Source organism: Salvia splendens, chromosome 4 (genome assembly GCF_004379255.2).
Source record: "Salvia splendens isolate huo1 chromosome 4, SspV2, whole genome shotgun sequence".
In the NCBI taxonomy this organism is placed as follows: domain Eukaryota; kingdom Viridiplantae; phylum Streptophyta; class Magnoliopsida; order Lamiales; family Lamiaceae; genus Salvia; species Salvia splendens.
This window is the reverse complement of record NC_056035.1, coordinates 17,127,996-17,151,130: the sequence shown is the minus strand read 5'-3', so window position 1 is coordinate 17,151,130 and position 23,135 is coordinate 17,127,996. Positions and strand designations below refer to the sequence as shown.

At 41.2% G+C, this 23,135-nt stretch overlaps 2 protein-coding genes across 7 annotated transcripts; one reads left to right on the top strand and one right to left on the bottom strand.

The window, feature by feature from the left end:
• Positions 1-317: 317 nt before the first annotated feature.
• LOC121798915 (pentatricopeptide repeat-containing protein At5g14770, mitochondrial-like) lies at positions 318-6,009 on the bottom strand. 6 transcript variants are annotated; one of them, XM_042198179.1, is made up of 4 exons: positions 2,611-6,009; positions 1,382-1,847; positions 1,011-1,250; positions 318-854 (listed from the first exon to the last, which is right to left on the bottom strand). In XM_042198179.1, exon 1 carries the CDS (start codon positions 5,843-5,845, stop codon positions 2,792-2,794), a length of 3,054 nt encoding a protein of 1,017 aa, XP_042054113.1. In that variant the 5' UTR covers positions 5,846-6,009; the 3' UTR covers positions 318-854; positions 1,011-1,250; positions 1,382-1,847; positions 2,611-2,791. The 6 variants fall into 6 exon arrangements, with proteins under 6 accessions (XP_042054113.1, XP_042054114.1, XP_042054115.1 ...); XM_042198180.1 differs by having other exon boundaries at positions 318-848; XM_042198181.1 differs by having other exon boundaries at positions 318-748.
• A 13,126-nt stretch (positions 6,010-19,135) lies between these two features.
• LOC121801578 (formin-like protein 11) lies at positions 19,136-22,272 on the top strand. Its single transcript, XM_042201097.1, has 4 exons — positions 19,136-20,571; positions 20,651-20,841; positions 20,911-21,146; positions 21,341-22,272. The coding sequence occupies exons 1-4, from the start codon at positions 19,325-19,327 to the stop codon at positions 22,037-22,039; spliced, it is 2,373 nt and encodes a 790-aa protein (XP_042057031.1). The 5' UTR covers positions 19,136-19,324; the 3' UTR covers positions 22,040-22,272.
• Positions 22,273-23,135: the final 863 nt, after the last annotated feature.

Genomic DNA, 23,135 nt, shown 5'->3' with positions numbered 1-23,135 from the left:
AAATAAATGAACTTTTAATGAGTAGGTAATTTCCCTCATAACTAAAAATTAAATCCAAGTTGTCATGCTTGAAAGTTCAAAACGAGTTCGTCTTGGTTTGAAATGACATATCAAAATGTGTAACAAAATGATGTCATTTCGTCAAAAAATACATTAAAAGTTTGAATTACATATAAAATATTTACCAAATTGATCATCCAAACGATATCAATTTTATGCGTTGACCTACCATTTCAACACTAATTTTAACATGTCATCTCCACGTCATTTTAAATTGTCACTACACAGGTCACATAGGATTTAATTTTGTCATAGTACTTTACCGTGAGCAATTGGTTTACACACTAAAAATTCCTGTATTTTTTCCACCACATTCAAAGTTGGTGGGAAAACCTAAATTGACATATAATTAGTGTAATTTTCAAGTATTGGCCCTATTTAGAAAAATCGTGCAACTAAATCCAAAATCCTACTGCTCCTCTAATCGTCATAGTAGTACAAAAATTATAATGATGCAGTAATGGAAAAACCAATGAGTATGAATCTCATATTTAGTTGCTTTGTTCGCTTACGCATCCTCGGTCACTGGATTCATGTCCTCAGACACTGAGCCACCGTACTGCCCCGTTGATAGAGTAGGTGTTCGCGTTCACCCCACATCACCACAAGAGGCTTTAGCACGACTACTCATTGCCTCCAAAGCGGACATGCTGCCAGAGTTCAGTGATCAAACGCCCCTTCGCTCAACCTACAATTGTTGAGGATTATACAAAATGATAGCTAAAGTTTGAACTTCTAGTATGGTTAGCTGAACAAAGATGCCTCACTTCTTCTCCACTAAGCAGAATCTGTGACTATTCAAAACAGATTAATTTGTCAATGCTATTAACCGGAGAAGAAAAGCATTAAGATATGGAAATGCTATAAATCAATCAAAATCTCGTTCAAATAGGGAAAATGTCTCCACACTATCAATAACTAAAGACAACCAGTTTATATGAGAAACCTACATAAGGGAGATGACCAGCAAGAGTTCCGCCACCAAAAATTCTGATCAGTCACCATCGCCAGACTCTAGGAACCGCTGGCAGTATCTTTCTGATTCGAGGGGTGGACATTTGGCGAAGGAGAAGCAAATTTTGATTGTTTTTTTTTCTCAGCAGAGAAAGCAGCAGCATTCTGACTTGTATTTTCTTATTGTGTTATAAATCCATGTACGGTCCAGCTAGCCAAACGTCAGTGCTATGATGCTGGAAGTGCAAAAATGATTAGTATCATATGGTTACTATTTAATAGACTGCACATTTTCAAGAATTCAAATCAAGGGTTGGGTTAAAAACGTATAGCTAAGCATGAATGAATAAAGCATTTGTCAAGATACCTTTTATTCGTCACCGAGAATATCTAACAATCAACAAGCTCTTCCACCTGATCAACTAATTCCACAGCATGTAACATCTTCATTCCATTTCAGTTGTACTGGAATTTCTCGAAAAACCACGATTGCATTACCATATGAGACCAATGAGCTCCAGCTTCAACCTGGGTGTACAAGCTGGTAAGCTCTATGCTTGCTATTAGCCTTATCACTAATTACATTAGCTTCACAATGGTTTATCCCATCACCAGATCACTGAAAAGACAACACCTGGGATTCATATGCTCCTCCTGCAACTCCATCTGTAAGCACAAAACAGCCTCTGTATGGTTGAGCTGCTACTATTCTCACTGTTCTTTACAATTGAACTGGTAGATGGCTTTTCGCAGCTTTTCTTCATCTTTAAAATATGAAATGGGGTGAAGGAGCACCATGAGAATCAGCAGTTACAAGACACACCATATAGTACCTGAAAATGAGAATAAAAAGAAAAGTACATCACAAAAGGTCATATTATAGGTTTTTGACAGGATATGAATCAATATGAAAAAGCTAAAAGATACAAAAAGTATATATCTAGTGGAGAAAATACTCAAGATCAACACTGGTTGTCGATGCTCAGTACACAAAATTATTGGTTTGGTTTTTCATCTCCACATTGCTAATTGCGGTAACTGTAATTTAATTGTAGCAATTAATATCATTAACATCTCATCTTTATATCCAAATCTTCGAGGAAAAAGTAGCCGGAATTGAGGTAAGAGAAACTACACAAATCCTTTTCAGTTATTAGAAGTTAGAACATTAACATTTGACACAATGATACAACACCATAAACCACTCAGCCTCATTGAGCACTACCACACTTTTATGTTCCAAGAGTCTTAAAAACAACCAGCCATGACCATGATACTGCAAGCTAGAAGTAAATATAGAAGTGTATGATTTATTAAAGGACACCATCAACAATCCCAAAGTTATTAAAATTGGGCAGAATGGAAAACTGATATTGTGATACAGTCCAGATAGAACCTAGATTTAGAAAGTTTGTTTCACCAACAGAATGTATCTGATGAGCCAAGTGAATACTATTTGTTTCTGAATATTAGTTAAAAACTGTATTGTGCAGCCTGACAAAGGACTATGTTAACTAAATGAATGGATATACATGTATGAACCAAAATATGCCATGTGTAATAATGTTATAAACTAATTCTACAAGAAAGACTTACTCTTTTACTGGTGATTCAGGTTTTGTACAAGGAGAAGTCTGCTCCAAGTCCACGAAGACTGTTGTCTTCCCTATAAACTATTTATGCTTGTTTTGCCAGCCTTATAGAGGAAGGTTAATACGATGACAGACCCACTCTTATACTACTCCTCCTCTCATCCCCTGTCAATTACACTAAGAAACTATCTCTTTGTCTTGTAAATTCTATCTAATAGTCTTTGTGCTTCAGCCACTTTGCCTGGCTTAGCAAGGACAGGACTCAGTCTGCATATAGTAGTTTCACTTGGAACAAAACCTTTATCATTCATCTCAGTAAACAACTTCCTTGCCTCAGCATCACACAATTTTTTCATAGATCTTTCGTGATAAGATAGGTCGCACCATCCAGTTACAAGAATGTCATAGGTTGAGGAATTTGGGGGCACCCCTCTAGTTTGCATTTCATTCAAAAGCTCCATTGCTTGTTTCATCTTTCCCATCTTGGCAAAATTACTGGCAAGAACGTTGTATGTGCTGATTCGAGGAACGAAACCTCTGGTGATCATTTCACAATAAAGTCTTATTGATTCCTTCATATTCCCACTCTTCCCATGGGCACAAACCAAAATGTCGAATGTGGTACCATTTGGAGCAAACCCCTTTTCTTCCATCTCCAGCTGGAGCTTAGCTACCTCATGCATCGACGCAGCTGATGCAAAACCACCAAGAAGAATGTTATATGTTGCAAGATTTGGAGGAACTCCTTCAGCTATCATCTGGGAGTACACATCAGAAGCCTTCTGTAAATGGGAGCTTTTGCAATGGCCTTGAATCAAAGCATTGTAAATGACAGTGTCTGCATGGAAACCAGCTTTACTCATTTCCTCTAGCACAGATGATGCTCTTCTAGTCATCTTAAGCCCACATAAAATATTTATTAGATTACCAAAAACATTTAGATTCAAATTAAGCCCCATAGCAACAAGCTTTTTGTGCACCTTGAAGATGATATCTGCCCTTTTAGCCTCTGAAGCAGCTGTAAGCACAATTTTGTGAATAATTTCTGTTGGGCGTAACCCTGCAACAGAAAACTCTTTTAACAAATCCATTGCCTCATCAATTTTGCCAGCCTTGCCAAATCCTTCTACCAAAATGTTACAGGTTATTGCATTAGGCTTTAATCCATGAAGTTTCATTTCATCCAAGAGTCTAAGAGAATGATCGAATTTCCCTTCTCTACAATATGCCTTGATTAAGGTGTTAAACGTGGCATGATCTGGAGTTAATCCAAACTGCTGCATTCCAGTGTAAATAGATTGCATATCATAGTGCCCACCTTTAAGCAATCCATTAAGTAAGACATTATAGGAGATAATATCGAACCCTATATTTTTAGCTGTGATCTCCTCGGCAACCTCAAGAGCAGAGGACTCTTTTCCTGATTTGAACAGTCCATCCATCAGGGTCGTGTAATTAACACGGTCTGGTACTAATCTTTTAAAGAGTGAATCTTTAAACAATGCTTCTGCCTCCTCAATCCTTCCCTCCTTCTTAAGATTGATCATAAAAGCATTAAGTATAAAAATGTTATCCTTCAACCCCCGCATTTTCATATCTTCATATAGACCTTCAACAATTTCTTTCCTACCAGCCTTAAAACAGCCATATATTAAGGAACTATAAGTGAAAGCATTCGGCAAAATGTTATGGGAAACCATATCTCGTAGTATATCGATAGCTGCTTCAAGCATTCCGCATTTCACGTAGCCATTAATTGCAGATGTAAAAGTTACCACATTTGGCAATACATTATGCGCCTTCATTTGCTGCATTAGACATTCCACACCCTTCATGTCACCTATATTACAGAGACCATTAATCAATGCAGTATATGTGATGCAATTTGGCACGATATTAGAATCCAAAAGATTCTGAAACATATCCTCAGCTTCTCTAACTCGCCCAGCCTTAATTAGACCATCAATAAATGTAGTGAACACTACCACATCAAATGTGATACCGCGAACTACCATTTGACTTTTCAAGCCAAATGCAGCCATTGCATCACTACGTTTAAACAGAAAATCAACTAAACTTGAGTAGGTAACATGGTTTGGGGTCACACCTACCCTTATCGTCTCATGAAATAGGTACTTGGCCTCGGAAAATCTCCCACTCTTAAGAAGTAGGCTTATAACACAACTGAAGGTAACTACATCAGATTCGATTCCATTTCCCAGCATTTCCTCATATAGTGCCAATGCTTCTTCCATCTGCTGATGCTTGCCATATCCACCAATCAAATTAGTATATGTAATATGATCTGGCCTCTGACGTACTTCAGCAACAACACCACATTTTCCTTCATCGACAACTTTAGATATATCACACTCTAAGAGTTCTTCCATGAGGCTCTTTGCAGAATCAACATCTCCCGTCTCACAAAATCCATCTATCAAAGTATTATAGGTAACTATATCAGGCAGCAAGCTCTCTTTCATCATACGCCCAATCCACTGTAGACCAACACTAACCTCACCAGCCTTGCAATAACCATTTATCAAGGTATTAAAACCAACAACATCTCTACGAACAACCGTTCCATCTGTAACTAAGCCACTAGACATGGTGTCCATAACCAATTTAGCATCTTCCAGCAAACCCTTATCACAAAAACCTTTCACCAATATATTACAAGTGAAACTATCACAGTTTACACCCCTTTTCACCATCTCCGACACCAACCCGAGTCCCATTTCTACATATCCGAATTTACAAAACCCCCAAATTAAAGTATTATAAGTAACTATATCACTCATAAACCTATAATCCTTGTTATCCCTGGAAAAGGAAAGCGCTTTATCGAAATCTCCAACTTTACAGAGAGAGTGAACGACAACGTTCTTGGTAGCCACATTTGGCCTCACACCAGAAAAGATCATTTCTTGATACATAAGTATTACCTGATGAACCAACCCGGCGCAGTTGAAGTGGTGCAAGAGGGCGTTCCAATCAGGGAGCTCCGGCGTGAATTTGTAATCCCTCATGGCGGAGAAAGCGGCTACGGCCTTGGAGAGGCGGCGGCAGCGGAGGAAGAGGTGGATGAGAGTGCAGAAGAGCGAGGTGTAGAAGTGATGGGGGTTTGTTGAAGAATGGGATGCGAGTGAGCGGGAGAGAAGGGGCTTTGACGCATCTGCCAAGTGTTTGACGAAATGCCGCTGTGGGTTTATGAGCATTTTGGGTTTGAATGCGGGCATATCGCGCGGTGGGTTTGGAGTGAAAGGCCGATGAGATGGACTTCATCAGCACTTGTGTGATGCTTTACGCTGGTGACGGCGTCGATCGGCTGTCATAAATAACAGATTCGAATGAGAAATCGGATAGTTTGAAGCTTATTTGGGTGCTGGGCGAGCAGTCAAACCAAGTCCACCACAGTAAGGACAGGGAGGCGGATTTTGCAATAATTATTCATCTTATTAGGTCATCCACAACGCGGTTCATACCGTTCCTAAACTACTATTTGCGGGCTCCACTGTACTTTTTTACTCCATTCCTTAACTAAGGAACGAAACCTGCAACCCTCCGTTCCTTAGCTGTTCCTTAACCATTCCTTAAATTACTATTCATTCAATTTCATTTCTTATTTTTATTTCCAACCCAATTCAATTAAAACAAACACACTTTATTAAAAAACACAACATTAAAAAAAATTACAACTTAAACTTAAAAAAATAAAAACACACAATTAAAATCCTAAAAAAATAAAAAAACACACAATTAAACGTGGAAAAATAAAAAAACTACTCCGCCGGCTAATCTTCCTCCGGAGGCGGTCGAGGTTGAGGGGGAGTCGGAAGGCCAAGTTGTGCTGCCATATGCAATTCCGTTCCACCAGGCCGCGAATTGGGCGTACGAGAAGCGGGAAGTGTCCGTCATTGTGGCGGTCATGTACGCCACCATAAGTGTGTCCGAGCATCCCCGCGAGTCCGATCCCGAGGCCGGCTGGCTTGATTCGCCTCGGCCCTTCCTCGCTCTAGCCGCCTTCGCCGCCTTCGTCCCTTGCGGCCGACGGCGCCCACGGCTGGATCCCCCGTATTCGTCGGCCGTTGGATACCCCGTACCCCCAAACACCTGCGGTTCACCCTCGCTGGCCTCACCGGTGTCACCAGACGAGTAGTTGCCGGTCGCCGTGTGCTTCGTGCGCTTTGAGGTTGAGCCCGAGCTCGAGCGGACACCGCCGACCCACCTTTCCTCGTCCTTGACGAGCTGCCAAATATCAACAAATTTGAACTGTAGACCGGTGTCCTGGTGGAAGGCGCGCAAAGCCGCCCTCAGAATTTCGGCGCCCGAAGCTCCTCTTTGGTATTGCGCCGCTTCGGCCGAGTAGATGCTGCAGAATTTTTTGACCTGTACGTCGACTCGGCGAAAGTGAGCACGGAGCATTGTATATTTCCGCTTCCGGGCCCCTTTCGGCTTAGTCTGGTGGTAGACATCACGGACCTTTTCCCATAAGCACTTGGCGGCTTGTTGATTCCCGACGATGGGATCGTACGAGACGGTGAGCCAGGCGTTGTACACCGCCTTTGTTTCTTCGTTGCTGTACGAATGCCGGCCCAGATCCTCCGGTTCATCCTCCTGTTCCTCCTCCTCCTCCTCCTCGGCCGCCTCAGACGCAGCCCTGGAGCTTCCACCGCCTCGGCCTCCTCCCTTGGTGGGTGCAACGGGGATATCCTCCCGAATCTGGGACAATCCCTGAGAAGGCCGCGAGGCGGCGGGTCAAGCGTATGCATCCACATCGAAAGTGGGTGGTTGGTACCCACCCGGCGTCGCCGACCCCTGGGTGCCCGGCGTCGACGAACTGGAACCACCAAGTGTGTTGTACATGGTCTCCCAATCTCCGAACGCGTTGAGATCCCACCCACCGGAGCCGCCACCGCCGTAGTTGCCGTCGCTGGACATTTTGTGAAGAGATTGAATATGAAAATTGGAGAGGAAATGAAGTTGATTTAGGAAGAATAGATGTGTAGTTGTGTGTGAAATGAGGATGAATTAGGAGTATTTATAGAATAAGAAAATAAAAATAAAAATTAAAAAAATAAAAAAACGGTATAAAAACGGTAATATTACCGTTAAATTTTTTTTTATTAAATCGAATTTTTTTTTTAAAAAATAATTATTGCGTCAGCACGTGACGTCGCCCACTCGCCGGCCCACTCGCGGGCCGGTGAGTGGGCGTCACGCACGACGCGGGAGAGCCACGTCGCCGAAGCGCGTGGCGGCACGGACCGTGCCGCGGGTCGTGTCGTCGGCACCCGGCACGGCTTGGGAACGGCTCCTCGACGACACCATGCACCGCAACGCGTTCCGCTGCGAAGTCGTTCCGGCGGAACGGCCCACGGAACGCCGGCGGCCCGCGTTGCGAGTGCTCTTAAGAGCATCCACAATGGCGGTGAGCGGACCGGCTAGCCGATTCCTAACGCTGGCCGGTCCGCTCACCGAACCATTGCAACCGACGAGCGGCAAATTGGCGAGAAAAACGGCGAGCGCACGCCGATTTTCGGGCGCTGGCCGATGCGCTCGCCGATCGGCGAGCGATCGGCCAGTCGATTTTTTATTTTATTTAATTTTTATATTTTTTTAATTTAATTTTCGACAGCCGAGCTCGCCTTCTTCGCGCGTCAACAAATGCGGGCTCGGATGTACAAGATCTTAGCTGACTAGAAGGCGGCAACTGACCCCGTGGAGAAGAGGTTTCTTCACTCAATGCTCGAGAGTATGCGGGTCGATTTGGATGCCGCCGCGGCACAGTTGGGGGCTCAGACGAGGGCGGCGAGGAGGAGTTGTGGCTAGCCTATGACTTGTCCAGAACCATTGGAGATGCTCTTACATTATAAATATGAAGAATTTAGATTACGACAAAATTGATAAAACAAACAAGAGAGAATAGTAGTTAAACTAGTGTTAGTAGATAGTGAAACATATATTATTAATAGTATCTAATGGTGATATAAGTTGTACATAAATTGATGTAAAGGGGTAATAAATTGAGATAACTTTATAAAAATGGAATGCATATTTTTGTGCACGAACGAAAATGGAAAGTGCATATATTTTTATTGGACGGATGGAGTATATTTCAAAAGTTTTAAACTATTGAAAATTAATGATAAAAAAAATCATAAGGGGTTTACTTTTAAAAAGTGATTTAATTGGATATGGTCTATTTAACGTTAAAGTCCGTCTAAAATAATGTAGGTGGAAAAATAATAATGTACCAAAAATATTTATTAATTTGAAAATGGTTAGAGCGTGACAATTAATAACAATTTAAACCAATGATTTGAACTAGCTATTTTAACTATTTTATCATGGATGAAAGTATCGTAATTTGGGCCTAATATACAACCATAACCTCCATAATAATCCAAATAAATGCGGTAAGTAATTGTGTTCTCATTTTCATTGCATTCACTAATCTGGAGTGGAGGTATAAAAAAGTTTCTATTATTATTAACTTGATCTCCATTCTCCAGACAAAAGAAGTACAATGGAATTATTAGTTTTCAGTTGAATTGTATTAATTTCTCCTCAAATCGTATTAGTTTTTAGTTGAATTGTTGTACTCACTTCATCCATAAAAACATATACATTGTTGGATGGCATGAATTCAATGAAAAATTAATAAAATAATAGAGAGAATGAAAAATTGATAAAATATGATAGAGAAAATAGAAAAAATGAATAAAGTAGTACTAGAGAAAGTTTTCATTTTTAAAATAAAACTATTTTTTATGAACATTCAAAATAATAAAATAAGATTATTTTTTATAGATGTAAAAGATTATTAATTTTTTTAAAACGCATTAGTTCAATGTAGTAATTCCAAAGTATCATTTTGGGATTTATTAATTAAAAAAGTGTCAACTGTCTTGAGCTATTTAGTATCATAGGCAATGCAACCCCGTTTTGCAATGGCTATATATATCAAGCCGAACACATTAATTTCATTATATTAATGCATTTTATCAGACTGCACGTCAGGCTCTATATTAGCTAGCTTGGTATATAGAAATAGAATCAGTATGTCATAGATTCATTGCCATCCTCATTATTTAGGAATTAAGGTTTGAATTTCTGTTCCTCTTTTTTCTTTGCAGAAAGACTCTCTCTGTACTCTTTTCTCTCTCTTTTTTTTTCCTTAGCGGAAAGACTCTAATATACTCTTTCTCTTCATTTTTTTTTCTTAGCGCAAAGACTCTATTTTACTCTCTTTGCGTATAATTAAACTTAAAAGAATAAAATATCAGTGGAAAAAGTTAGTGGAATATATTATGACATATAAATTGTAAGAGAACCAACTTTAAAGATGGGACATAAAAATTATGAATTTTAATATTTTTCTCAATTTTTCTATAAGTCTAATTTGAATGAAATTATACCTAATGTGACATTTTAAAAAATTTTATGAGGAGCCGAGACAAGATCGCCCGTTAATTTTATTTTTTTCTCAATACACTTAGCAAACAACGCAATCACATCATCCATTTAAAATATGTGTGTCACCAAATCAGCAACGTACAAGAAATACAAATCGGGATATTTTGTCGGTGAAAAATTGAGTAAAATGTTACTACCCCCGTCCCCTAATAGAAGTCACATTTAGTGTGAGCACGAGTTTTAAGAAATATAAAGAAAATTTGATTGAATAAGTTAGACTTTAGATCCCACTTATATGGAAAATATATTAGTTTTATAATAAAATGTGAGTGAAATAAGTTGGTGGAATGTGGAGCCTACTTACTAAGTATTTATGATAAAAGTGAAATGTGATTCTTATTGTGTGAAAGAGGGAGTAACATTTATTATTTGTACGACTAATATTAAAATTGCGGGTAAGAACTAGAATTTAATTAAAAATTATAAATTTTCTAATAGTTTGCCCTATTATACATCAAAATTAATAATTTTATTGTGTACGAATGAAATATTAAATAAGCATATCGTCACATGCAATATCCTTGTAGGAAAATTCTAGAGCTAATTAAGTAGGGTGATCATAATGCACTGCATATTGTGCTAAACTATGAACCGCCTTCATTCGCAGTCCTATGCATATGAAATCTTCTAACAACATTTCAGTTGAATTGCACGAAAAGTATCACAAACGTCCCCTGGCATTGGCAAGAACTTGTTCTTTTTAAAAGTAAAATTGAAAAGTCACGTTACGGTAGACTCGAACTCGAGACTTTTGATATTGAGCATTAAACATGTTATTAGACCAACACACACACTAGAAAATTGACTCCTTTCCATATGAATTGTGGACAATGACTCCGACTTCAAAAGCTCACCTCTCTTCGTTGGTCCACATCCACAGGTCTCTACCATCTTTCGTTGAGGGTGGAACAAAAAGTATGAGAAGAAATTAGGTAGAGAAAAAACAAGCTAGTGGGGAAAGAAGTTAGGAGACTTACATATGTATTCAATAGTATAACATTATTTATTTCATTTATTTTATGCTTAGAAGGGGAAGGTCTCTATAGAAGTTAGAAAGCAAGAAGGAAGGAGTGCACCTACTTAGGCCATCCACAACGTTGTTGCTATACCGTTCCTTAACCGTTCCTTAAACTACTATTTACAGATCCCACTGTACTTTTTTACTCCATTCCTTAACTAAGAAACGGAACCTGCAACCCTTCGTTCCTTAACCGTTCCTTATATTACTATTCATTCAATTTTATTTTTATTTTTATTTCCAACCCAATTCAATTAAAACAAACACACTTCATTAAAAAACACACAACACAAAAAAAAGTACAACTTAAAATTTAAAAAAATAAAAAACACACAATTAAAATCCTAAAAAATTAAACGTTGCATAATTTAAAATACAAATTTAAAGAAAAAAACACTTACTCCGCCGGCGAATCATCCACCGAAGGCGGTGGAGGTGCAATAGGAGGCGGAAGGCTAAGTTGTGCTGCCATATACACAATTCCGTTCCACAAGGCTTGGTATTGGGAGGGCGAGAAGCGGGAAGTGTCCGCCATTATGGCGGTCATGTACACCGCCATAAGGGTGTTCGAGCCGCGTGGCTTGATTCGCCTCGGCCCTTCCTCTTCCTCGCTCTAGCCGCTTTCGCCCCCTTCGTCCCTTGCGGCGCGCCCACGGCTGGATACTGCAGCATCGCTGGCGCGCCCACGGCTGGATACATCAAAATTAATAATTTTATTGTGTACGAATGAAATATTAAATAAGCATATCGTCACATGCAATATCCTTGTAGGAAAGTTCTAGAGCCAATTAAGTAGGGTGATCATAATGCACTGCATATTGTGCTAAACTATGAACCGCCTTCATTCGCAGTCCTATGCATATGAAATCTTCTAACAACATTTCAGTTGAATTGCACGAAAAGTATCACAAACGTCCCCTGGCATTGGCAAGAACTTGTTCTTTTTAAAAGTAAAATTGAAAAGTCGCCATTATGGCGGTCATGTACACCGCCATAAGGGTGTTCGAGCCGCCTGGCTTGATTCGCCTCGGCCCTTCCTCGCTCTAGCCGCTTTCGCCGCCTTCGTCCCTTGCGGCGCGCCCACGGCTGGATACTGCAGCATCGCTGGCCGTGCCCGCAAACTCCTACAGTGCACCCTCTTGTGCGCCGCTGCCCTCACCGGTGTCACCAGACGAGTATTGGCCACTCGCCGTGTGCTTCGTGCGCTTTGAGGTTGAGCCCGAGCTGGAGCGGACACCGCCGGCCCACCTTTCCTCGTCCTTGACGACCTGCCAAATATCAACATATTTGAATTGTTTACCGGTGTCCTGGTTGTAGACGCGCAAAGCCGCCCTCATAATGTCGGCTCCCGAAGCTCCGCTTTGGTAGTGCGCCGCTTCGGTCGAGTAGATGCCGCATAAATTTTTGACCTGTTTGTCGACTCGGCCAAAGTGAGAGCGGAGCATCTTATATGTGCGCTTCCGGGACCCTTTCGGCTTAATCTGGTGGTAGATCTCGGTGACCTTTTCCCAGAAGCACTTGTTGGGTTGTTGATTCCCGACAACGGGATCGTACGAGATGGTGATCTAGGCGTTGTACACAGCCATCGTTTCGTTGTTGTACGGATGCTGGCCTAGATCCTCCTCTTCCTCCTCCTCCTCCTCCTCGCCCGCCTCCGACTCCACCCTGGAGCTTCCACTGCCTCGGCCTCCTCCCCCGCCTCGGCCTACTCCCAGAGTGGGTTAAACGGGGAAATCCTCCCGAATCTGGGATAATCCCTGCGAATACTGCGGGGCGGAGGGACGAGCGTATGCATCCACGTCAAAAGTGGGTGGTTGGTACCCACCCGGCGTCGCCGAACCCTGTGTGCCCGGCGTCGACGAACCGGAACCACCCAGTATGTTGTACATGGTCTCCCAATCGTTAAACGTGTTGAGATCCCACCCGCCGGAGCCGCCACCGCCGTAGTTGCCCTCGCCGGACATTTTGTGATGAGATGTTAGATGAAATTTGGAGAGGAAATGAAGTTGATTTAGGATGAATAGATGTGTAGTTGTGTGTGAAATGAGGATGAATTAGGAGTATTTATAGAGTAAAAAAAATGGATATAAATGATAATATTACCGTTTACAAATTTTTTTTTATTTTTTTAAAATTCAAATTAAAAAAAAAGATTTATTTTGTCATCGTGACGACGCCCACTCGCGGGCCGACGAGTGGGCGTCACGCATGGCACAGGGGCGCGCCACGTCGCCATGGGGCGTGGCGTGACCAGAGATGCGCACCGGTTCCGGTTCCGGCGGTTAACCGGAACCGGCGGTTCCGGTTCGGAACCGGCGGTTGCGGTTCCGAACCGGAACCGTGGCAATTTTTCCGAACCGGAACCGTCGCAATTCGGGTCGCGGTCCGGTTCAGGTTCATGATTTTTCGAACCGGAACCGTCACCGAACCGGCGGTTCGGGACGGTTCGGAACCGCCGGTTAACCGGCGGAACCGCCGGTTCGGGCACGTAAATCAAGGCGTCAGGGATGGGGCTGACGGAGGCAGCTTTTCAGCGGCAAAACCGGCCGGTTCCGGCGGTTTTTGTACCAGAAACCGGCGGTTAACCGTGAAAACCGGCGGTTCCGGCGGTTTTCCGCCAAAACCGCCGGTTTTTCCGGCGGTTTAGGCGGTTCCGGTTCGGAACCGGCGGTTTCGCGGTTCGATTGTATTTTTTTTTTTTAATTTGAAATTTGGATTTATACAACAAATTGGAACAAGACAATGTATAATTCAAATAGAAATACGGCGAATAAGGAAGAAATGATATCTATTTTATTGAGTTTGAGTTGTAAGTTGTAACGGACAACGATACATTACAATTTACAATATGTATACAAGTATACAACATACAATAATGTAATATAAATTTGAAATTTGGACTTATACAATAAATTGGAACAAGATAATGGATAATTTAAATTGAAATAAGACGAATATGATGAAAATGATATCAATTTTATTGAATTTGAGTTGTAGCGGACAACGATACATTACAATTTACAATACATATACAAGTATACAACATACAATAATGTAATATAAATTTGAAATTTGGACTTATACAATAAATTGGAACAAGAGTACAAGACAATGGATAATTTAAATTGAAATAAGACGAAGACGGTGAAAATGATATCAATTTTATTGAATTTGAGTTGTAACGGACAACGATACATTACAATTTACAATACATATAGAAGTATACAACATACAATAATGTAATATAAATTTGAAATTAAATTCTTCCATTTCCCCCCAGTTTTTAATCTATAAATACCCCCCTTTATTCTCATTTACATTCACCACACTCTTATGTTAATAAGAGTTTCTCTCTTCAATCTCTCAATTCTCTCTCTTTGTCTCCAATTTCTCATTTGTGCTATTGTGCTTCTGTTTAATTACTCAAGTGCTACTCTTATTACGCATTGTTATACACTTATACTTGTTCCCGTAGTTCTTCCATTTTTCCCTCCATTTCATGTTTTTTTATTTGTAAATTATATTACATTGTTGTATGTTGTATACTTGTATATGTATTGTAAATTGTAATGTATCGTTGTCCGTTACAACACAAATTCAATAAAATTGATATCATTTTCATCTTATTCGTCTTATTTCAATTTAAATTATCCATTGTCTTGTTCCAATTTATTGTATAAGTCCAAATTTCAAATTTATATTACATTATTGTATGTTGTATACTTGTATATGTATTGTAAATTGTAATGTATCGTTGTCCGTTACAACTCAAATTCAATAAAATTGATATCATTTTCACCTTCTTCGTCTTATTTCAATTTAAATTATCCATTGTCTTGTACTCTTGTTCCAATTTATTGTATAAGTCCAAATTTCAAATTTATATTACATTATTGTATGTTGTATACTTGTATATGTATTGTAAATTGTAATGTATCGTTGTCCGTTACAACTCAAATTTAATAAAATTGATATCATTTTCATCATATTCGTCTTATTTCAATTTAAATTATCCATTATCTTGTTCCAATTTATTGTATAAGTCCAAATTTCAAATTTATATTACATTATTGTATGTTGTATACTTGTATACATATTGTAAATTGTAATGTATCGTTGTCCGTTACAACTCAAACTCAATAAAATAGATATCATTTCTTCCTTATTCGCCGTATTTCTATTTGAAGTATACATTGTCTTGTTCCAATTTGTTGTATAAATCCAAATTTTAAATTAAAAAAAAAAAATACAACCGAACCGCGAAACCGCCGGTTCCGAACCAGAACCGCCTAAACCGCCGGAAAAACCGGCGGTTCCGAACCGGAACCGGAACCGCCGGTTTTCGAACCGGAACCGGAACCGTGAAATAGCCTCACGGTTCGGTTCCAGTTCCGCCTTCGACCGAACCGGAACCGGCGATTCCGAACCGGAACCGCCGGTTCGTGAACCGTGGGCAACACTAGGCGTGACAGCCCGTCCCGCGTCTCGCAGGGATGGGTTACGGGACGAGATGGGAACGGTTCCGGGGCGGGACGGTGTGCCGCAACGCGTCGCGCAGGGGTTCCGTCTCTCCGGCACGAAACGCGGGACGGTTCCGCGTCGCGTTGCGGATGCTCTTAGAGCAATGTCAGATACACATGGATGAAAATAACAGCTGCGCAAACATTAACAAAGAAAATCATACAAACTCCAAACTATGATTTGAATAGTTAGAACATGTTAACAGATGACAAAATAATAGCAACAAAAAAGTCAACAAAATGTCAACGGCTGATGTTGTGTTGATATTTTTTATTGCTGTTATTTTATTATTTATTGACATTTTCTAATAGTCCAGATAATAGTTTGAAGTTTGTACAATATTTAAAGTTTACATTTTATCACTACACATTATTTATATATATCCATATAGCCATATGAAATAATCAATCAAGAATGAAATTACCTGAGTTTTGAGAGTTGATTTCCCATATAGAGTAACTTGAAGCAGACTTTAAGTTATGCAACTTAATATCAATATTATTCGGAAAATGATCCGGAAATAAAGAATTGACAAATTCTCGATATCAACTAGTTATTAAATTAAGGGTTAATAGTTATTTGAATGATGAAGTTTGATTAAATTCTGGCCCTTTAAAATTGAAATATTAAATCGAAGTTTTGATTTTTTCAATGTCTCATCCATGCACAAAATATCATTCCTTGGTGCGACCTTCCCATAATAAAAAAATAAATAAATAGATGATGAGTATAGGGTTAGAACGATACGGTATACCGCGCCGAAATGATCATACCGCATACCGTACCGTACCGTGCGGTATGACCAAAAATCATACCTTTACCGTATCGCTTTTGTCGGTATACCGCAATTGCGGTATACCGAAAAGTCGGTATACCAAAATTTAGATATCGTTACTGTACCGCTTTTGTCGGTATACCGTACCGTGATATCGGTATACCGTACCGTGATTTTGGTATACTGCAATATGCGGTATACCATGATTTCTGGTATATACCGCAATTGCAGTATATACCGTATTTGCGGTATACCGTGTTATTTGCGGTATATACCGCAATTTACAGTATATACCGCAAATTTGCGGTATATACCATAAATTTGCAGTATATACATCAATTGCGGTATGATGCAGTATACCGCGGTATATACAAAATGCATATCTTTACCGTACCTAAAACTGTCGGTACGATATGAAACAGTACCGAAAAGTACGGTATACCGAAAATTCAGTATTTTCGGTACGATAAGTGCGGTATTTTGGTATATTTTCCCAGCCCTAGATGAGTATAAGCAGTAGCAACGTGAAATAGTCAGTCTGGTCTGGAAAAAAAATTGGGGCGTATTTTATCTAGTCCAATACGGCCAGAAAAATCTAGTCCGGCCAAAAATTTAGAGTGAGCCAATTTTGACAGCGCTATTAAGGTCATCCACAACGCTGTTCCTATACCGTTCCTTAAACCACTATTTGAGGGCCCCACTGTACTTTTTTACTTCATTCCTTAACTAAGGAACGGGACCTGCAACCCTCCGTTCCTTAACCGTTCCTTAAATTACTATTCATTCAATTTCATTTTTTTATTTCCAACCCAATTCAATTTAAATAAACACACTTTATTAAAAAACAAACACACTTTAATAAAAAACACACAACATTAAAAAAAATTAAACTTTTAGAAAAATAAAAAGCACACAATTAAAATCCTAAAAAAATAAAAAGCACACAATTAAAATCCTAAAAAAATAAAAGTACACAATTTTAATAATTTCATCCGCCAAAATTTGCCCAAATGTGCTCAATTAGATCATGTTGGAGTTGGGTGTGGGCACTAGAGTCGCGTGTCCTTGCACGAATAGATAACCGTTCTTGTATAGACGGATGCGCTCCACTTCGAGGCGGACTACTTGCGGTTGAGCTTCCGGGGGATTCGTCGTCGAACCAATTTCCCGCCTCGGGTCCTTCGTCTTGAACAATCATGTTGTGCAAGATTATGCACGTATACATGATGTAGTACATTTCTGCAGCGTCGTGTGGCTGGGACGGCCAACCGCGTCGTACCCTTCCTGGAAGAACTCTTCCCGGGCTGCCAAAGTATTCGCGATGTGGATAAATAAAGGTTTCCCCATGCGGAAACGGCGACGGAAGTACGTATCTCCCCAAACTGGGTTATCGCAGAAGTAGTCGCGTACTAACCTTGCAGCGGCTTCCTCCCGGTTACGATGGATGTACGTATGGGAGCGTCGTTGGGGCGGCGCGGCTTCTTCGGCCTCCCGTCGTCGATCTTCTTCAAGTGATTGTTGCAATATTTGACGCATTTGTTCAAAAGGATCCATTAGTTTGATTAAATTTGGGAGAAGGAAAGCAGAGTTGATTTGAGATGAAAATTGGGGTGGAAATAGAGAGGAATAGATGTGTGTTTGTGATTGAAATGAGTATGAAATAGGAGTATTTATAGAGTAAATAAATAAATAAAAAATAAAAAAAATACAAAACGGATATAAAAAAACGGTCACATTACCGTTGCAAATTTTTTTTTTTTTTCTATTAAATTCGAATTTTTTTTAAAAAAATTGAATTATTGCGTCACCGGGACGAAGCCCACTCGCGGGGCAGCGAGTGAGCTTCACGCGTCGAATGGGAGGCCGCCACGTCGCCTCGGCGCGTGGCGGAACTTTTCGTTCCGCGTTCCTCCGGAACGGAACGCGGCACGGTATGGGAACGGCATGGGAACGGAATGGCGACGGAACGAGGTCTGCAACGCGTGCCGCCGCGGAACCGTTCCGCCGGAACGGCATAGAAACCGCAACGGCACAGCGTTGCGGGTGCCCTAATACCGGCGACCGGCCAGCGTGGGAGAGAGACTCCAAGTAGCGGCTAAGCCAAGCCTATTCCATAAATACACATGTCACTATTTGTCGGTTACTCTCTCTCTCTCCTCTCTCTCTCGTGTGGTTTGGAAGGAAACATGATGGGGACCTTTTGCAATACAATTTTGGCACAATAAGCAGCTAATTATATGCTGCACTTTCCACTAATTTGAAAAGGTACATGAGAGAGACACAATAGATTTATATTTTTAGCCTCAAAATGTTGCTTTTACACATACATATTATATACTCCATCTTGCTAAGTGCACACATGGTGTATTATAGAGCTAAAAGTGGGAGTATCACATGAGAGAGAGTGATGGACAAATTTCTGTCTCTTTCATTTATTTAAGTAACCTTTGATGGGTTGGAGAAATTACAATATCAAACCCTTGTGAACTCCAACAAATTAATACCCCACCACGAACAACACTCCTATACTACTTATTAGATTGAATCACTACAAAAATTCCACATGAATCCTAGTTTGCATTATGCTTGTCTTTTGAAAACACATAAACACACTCATAAGTAACATAGAACCCTTAATTACCTAAACACACTCAAAAAAGAGAATCCTTAATTAGCTGAAAAAGAAGAATTAATAGATGAAATAAAGGAGGACCAGTACAACTACAACTGCTAAAGCTCAGGGGTTCCTTGGAGTAGCATTAAAGACTAGTGCAATATTTCCCCCATCTTCTTCTCCACTGCTGCATTGCCCATATTTCTCTCACCATCCACAAACTAATCCCCTCTCCTACTTCTTCATTTCAATCACTACATTTTTATACCCCAAAAAGCTGTGCACAGTTTTCTCTCAAGAAAAAGATAAAAATGGGGCATCTTCTCCACGTGATTTTCATCATCATTGTTTTCTTCCTCATCTCTTTCCACACCCTCATCTCAATCGATTACACCAATCATGGCGTCAACAAAAGCTTTGCTAATCAAGACTCTAAAAGGCTCCTTTTGTTCGAGAAATTCAGAGTCTTGCTTGGGCTCAAGTCAAAAAGAAACGGTGACTTATCTCATTTCTCTGCCTCTCCGGCGCCGGCTCCAGGCCCCGGTATTGCTGCTCCGGCTCCTTCTCCGGTGGTGCAGAGGCGCGCGCACGCGTCTCTGCGCCACCGCCACCCGCTCCCGCAGGCGCACAAGGTGCAGAAGGGGGAGCGAGGAAGAGGGAACAGAGTTATGACTGCGGTGCTTGCATCAGTCGGCGTTACCTCGGCGCTCTGCGCGGCGGCGATGTTTTTCGGCTGCCGGAAATTCAAGAAACGGCGGAGGAAACAGAGGAGGAGGGGCTTGTCCAAGTTTGTGAGCTCGGTGAAGAAGGTAACATCCGATCCCGGCCCTGGCCCTGATCTTTTCTACCTCAATTCGCTGGAATCTGCTTTGGAACCGGAGAAATGCTGCCTGAAACTGAGCTCCACCACTGAAAAAATCTGCTCCGGCGATAATTCATTTGACGGGAGAGAAGTGAACGTCACGGATTCGGAGATGGAGAGTGGGAGGTTTTCGTCGTGCGGAGAGATTACTACTGTGCATGAGATTTCGGAGGGTGTGGAGCATGAGCGAATTATTCCAGATGAAATTAACAAATTTGATGATAAATTTGAGGCAAATTCAGATGATGATAACGAATCTTTCCATTCGTTTAGTGATTCGCAAACGAGGCTTTCCAATGCCTCGGCTTCCAGCGTAGGCGAAGCTTCTGAAAATATGCTGCACGAAGAGATTAAGCAAACACATTCTTCTATTTGTACAGCTGCCTCAAAGATTCCACCACCACCACCTCCTCCGCCGCCTCAGGAGTCCAAGTCTTTTACCTCATCAACTGTGCTAAGCAGGTTACCGGTGCCATCCTCTGCTCCTCCTCCTCCACCGCCATGTCCACCTCCTTTTTGTAACGGCAATGGAAAAGCAGCGCCGCCACCACTGCCTTCTTCACTGGGCACGCAACAAGTGCCTTTGGGAAAAGATGGGTGTCCGCTGCCAAAGCTGAAGCCACTCCACTGGGACAAAGTGAGGGCCGCCCCAAATCGCTCCACGGTTTGGGATAAGCTCCGGTCGAGTTCATTCGAGTAAGACATTGCCATTGCTCTATCACAACAAGGGAAATTATTTATATAGTTGTTGATAAACTTGCTTATTATGTTGCAGATTTGATGAGGAAATGATGGAATCACTCTTCGGTTACAACCTTCAAAATTCGATGAAGATCGAGGAGGCGAAGAGCAAGACTCCATCTCCAGGCAAGCACGTGCTGGAGCCCAAGAGACTGCACAACATCACCATACTCTCCAAGGCCTTGAACGTCACCGCAGAGCAAGTCTGTGGCGCATTGATCCGAGGTATCTTGATGCCATTCCTCTTGCAAAGTATGTCCTAGTTTGGTGATTGTGCGAATTGATCTGCAACAGGGGAAGGCCTGTCCCTCCAGGATTTGGAAGCGCTCTCAAAGATGGTGCCGACAAAGGAAGAGGAGGCGAAGCTCGCAAACTACAAAGGCGACGCACTCGTATTGGGGTCCGCGGAGAAGCTGGTCAAGGCCATGATCCAGATACCCTTCGCGTTCGCAAGAATCGAAGCAATGCTCTACAGGGAAACCTTCGAAGACGAAGTTCTCCATCTCAAAAAATCATTCTCAATCCTCGAGGTTACATTACATTACGTCACATTTCAAAATTCAAACTAGCTAATTATCAATTGAAGCATGATGGAGTAACACCCTCCCTCAAATACTACTGATAGAATTCCATTGGTTCCATTCTAAAATCAATTGGTGATAGGAGGGGCCACGAGACAGTTCTCATTGTAACATACTTAATTTTTAGTTTCAATTGCCAACAGGAAGCGTGCAAGGAGCTGAGGTCGAGCCGCCTCTTCCTGAAGCTCCTTGAGGCAGTGCTGAAGACAGGGAATAGGATGAATATCGGGACGATAAGAGGAGGCGCAAAGGCGTTCAAGCTGGACGCGCTCCTGAAGCTCTCGGACGTGAAGGGGACGGATGGGAAGACGAGCCTCCTCCATTTCGTGGTGCAGGAGATCATCCGGTCAGAGGGGATACGCGTGTCGGACAGCATCATGGGCAAGATCCAGCAGAGGGGCAAGAACGAGGACAAGGAGGAGAGCTACAGGAGGATGGGGCTGGACCTTGTGTCCGGCCTGACCACCGAGCTTTGCAACGCCAAGAAAACGGCCACCATCGATCTGGACGTGCTTGCAAGCTCGGTGGCAAATCTAACGGAGGGGATGCGGCGGATGCAGGGGCTGGTGAGAAAGGAGATGAAGGGGGGGTTCGTGAGCTCGATGAGGGCGTTCCTCGAGGAGGGGGAGAGGAAGCTGAGGGAGCTGCAGGGGGATGAAGACAGAGTGCTGCGGCTTGTCAGGGAGATTACGGAGTATTTTCATGGAGATGTGAGCAAGGATGAGTCCAATCCGCTGAGGATTTTCGTGATCGTTAGGGATTTCTTGAGCATGTTGGATAATGTGTGCAAGGAGCTGAGGAGCTTTAAGGCGCCGCCGCGCTGTCCCAATCCCTTCCGATAGGCTAGGATTTTGTGTTGTTGTTTGGTTTGTTTATAGCTTTGGTGTTGATTTGTTGGATCCAATATTTGAATCACATGTAACTTTCTAATCACAAGTAAAAAAAATTTCTCTTGTAGCTGAGAATTTTGCTTGAGAGATCAGCAAAAGCTAACCAATTTTTATGTTGTTTTTTGTAACTTGGGATAGCTAAGCTTCGTTTCTTCGCTATGAGTATTGCGATATTATATACTCAACTTGTGTTGACTTTTACTAAAAATGAAAATGATTTCACTACCATAGAACGTACCAAAATAGAAAGTACAATTATATAGAATCATTTTTCTTTGTGTTTTTGGATCTTTGCTTAAAAAATAGGCATACTTGTATAACATGTACTCCATATTCATACTTGCTTAAAAAATAGGCATCCTCATGAACAAAATGGTGGAAAAATTGAACCCAAATCATGCACCTAGGCCTTATTAGAGATGTACTCCATATTCATATTGCATACTACTATTAAGAATTAAATATTGAATGAAGGGATAAATCAAGATTTTGACTTTCAAGATATGATGGAACATGTATTGGATTTTTAGATGTCATCCCATATAGTTCCACAACATAGGCAGGCTATCAATTCTCTATTCATTTTAGTGATACCGACAAAGGCATGTAAATATTCACTGCATAACTATATTAAATGTCACAGCTGTACCTGTATCATAATTTACCTTCATGTTTTATTTGTGTTTTCTTCACATTTGATGATTGAATCTTCGAATTTTATATAGCGGCAGTTGTACGGTCACGCCTTTCTACATTTTTTGAGTGAATTTTCTTTTTCATCAAACAGCCGACATATTGGTGGTTTGATTTTAAATGGGTGATTTTCGTTACCAATTTTTACAAAGGTAAAATAACTACTTCTTTGATATATATAATTAACAACATTACTTAAATACTTAAAACCAAAATTATACACTCCTACTGCATACAGATGAGTCTCGGTATCCCATGGGGTTTTATCCCCAATGGGTTTTAACGAGGCCCGCCCACTCTGGGTTTCGATGGGTGACGTGAAATGGGGTCGTTCTGGTTGGGGCCCTGTTCTTTG

Coding starts and splice junctions, on each gene's coding strand:
- LOC121798915 (XM_042198179.1), bottom strand. CDS start 5,845: ATGCCCGCATTCAAACCCAAAATGCTCATAAACCCACAGCGGCATTTC.
- LOC121801578 (XM_042201097.1), top strand. CDS start 19,325: ATGGGGCATCTTCTCCACGTGATTTTCATCATCATTGTTTTCTTCCTC. Junction 20,572..20,650: donor CTCCGGTCGAGTTCATTCGA/GTAAGACATTGC, acceptor ATTATGTTGCAG/ATTTGATGAGGAAATGATGG. Junction 20,842..20,910: donor CTGTGGCGCATTGATCCGAG/GTATCTTGATGC, acceptor GATCTGCAACAG/GGGAAGGCCTGTCCCTCCAG.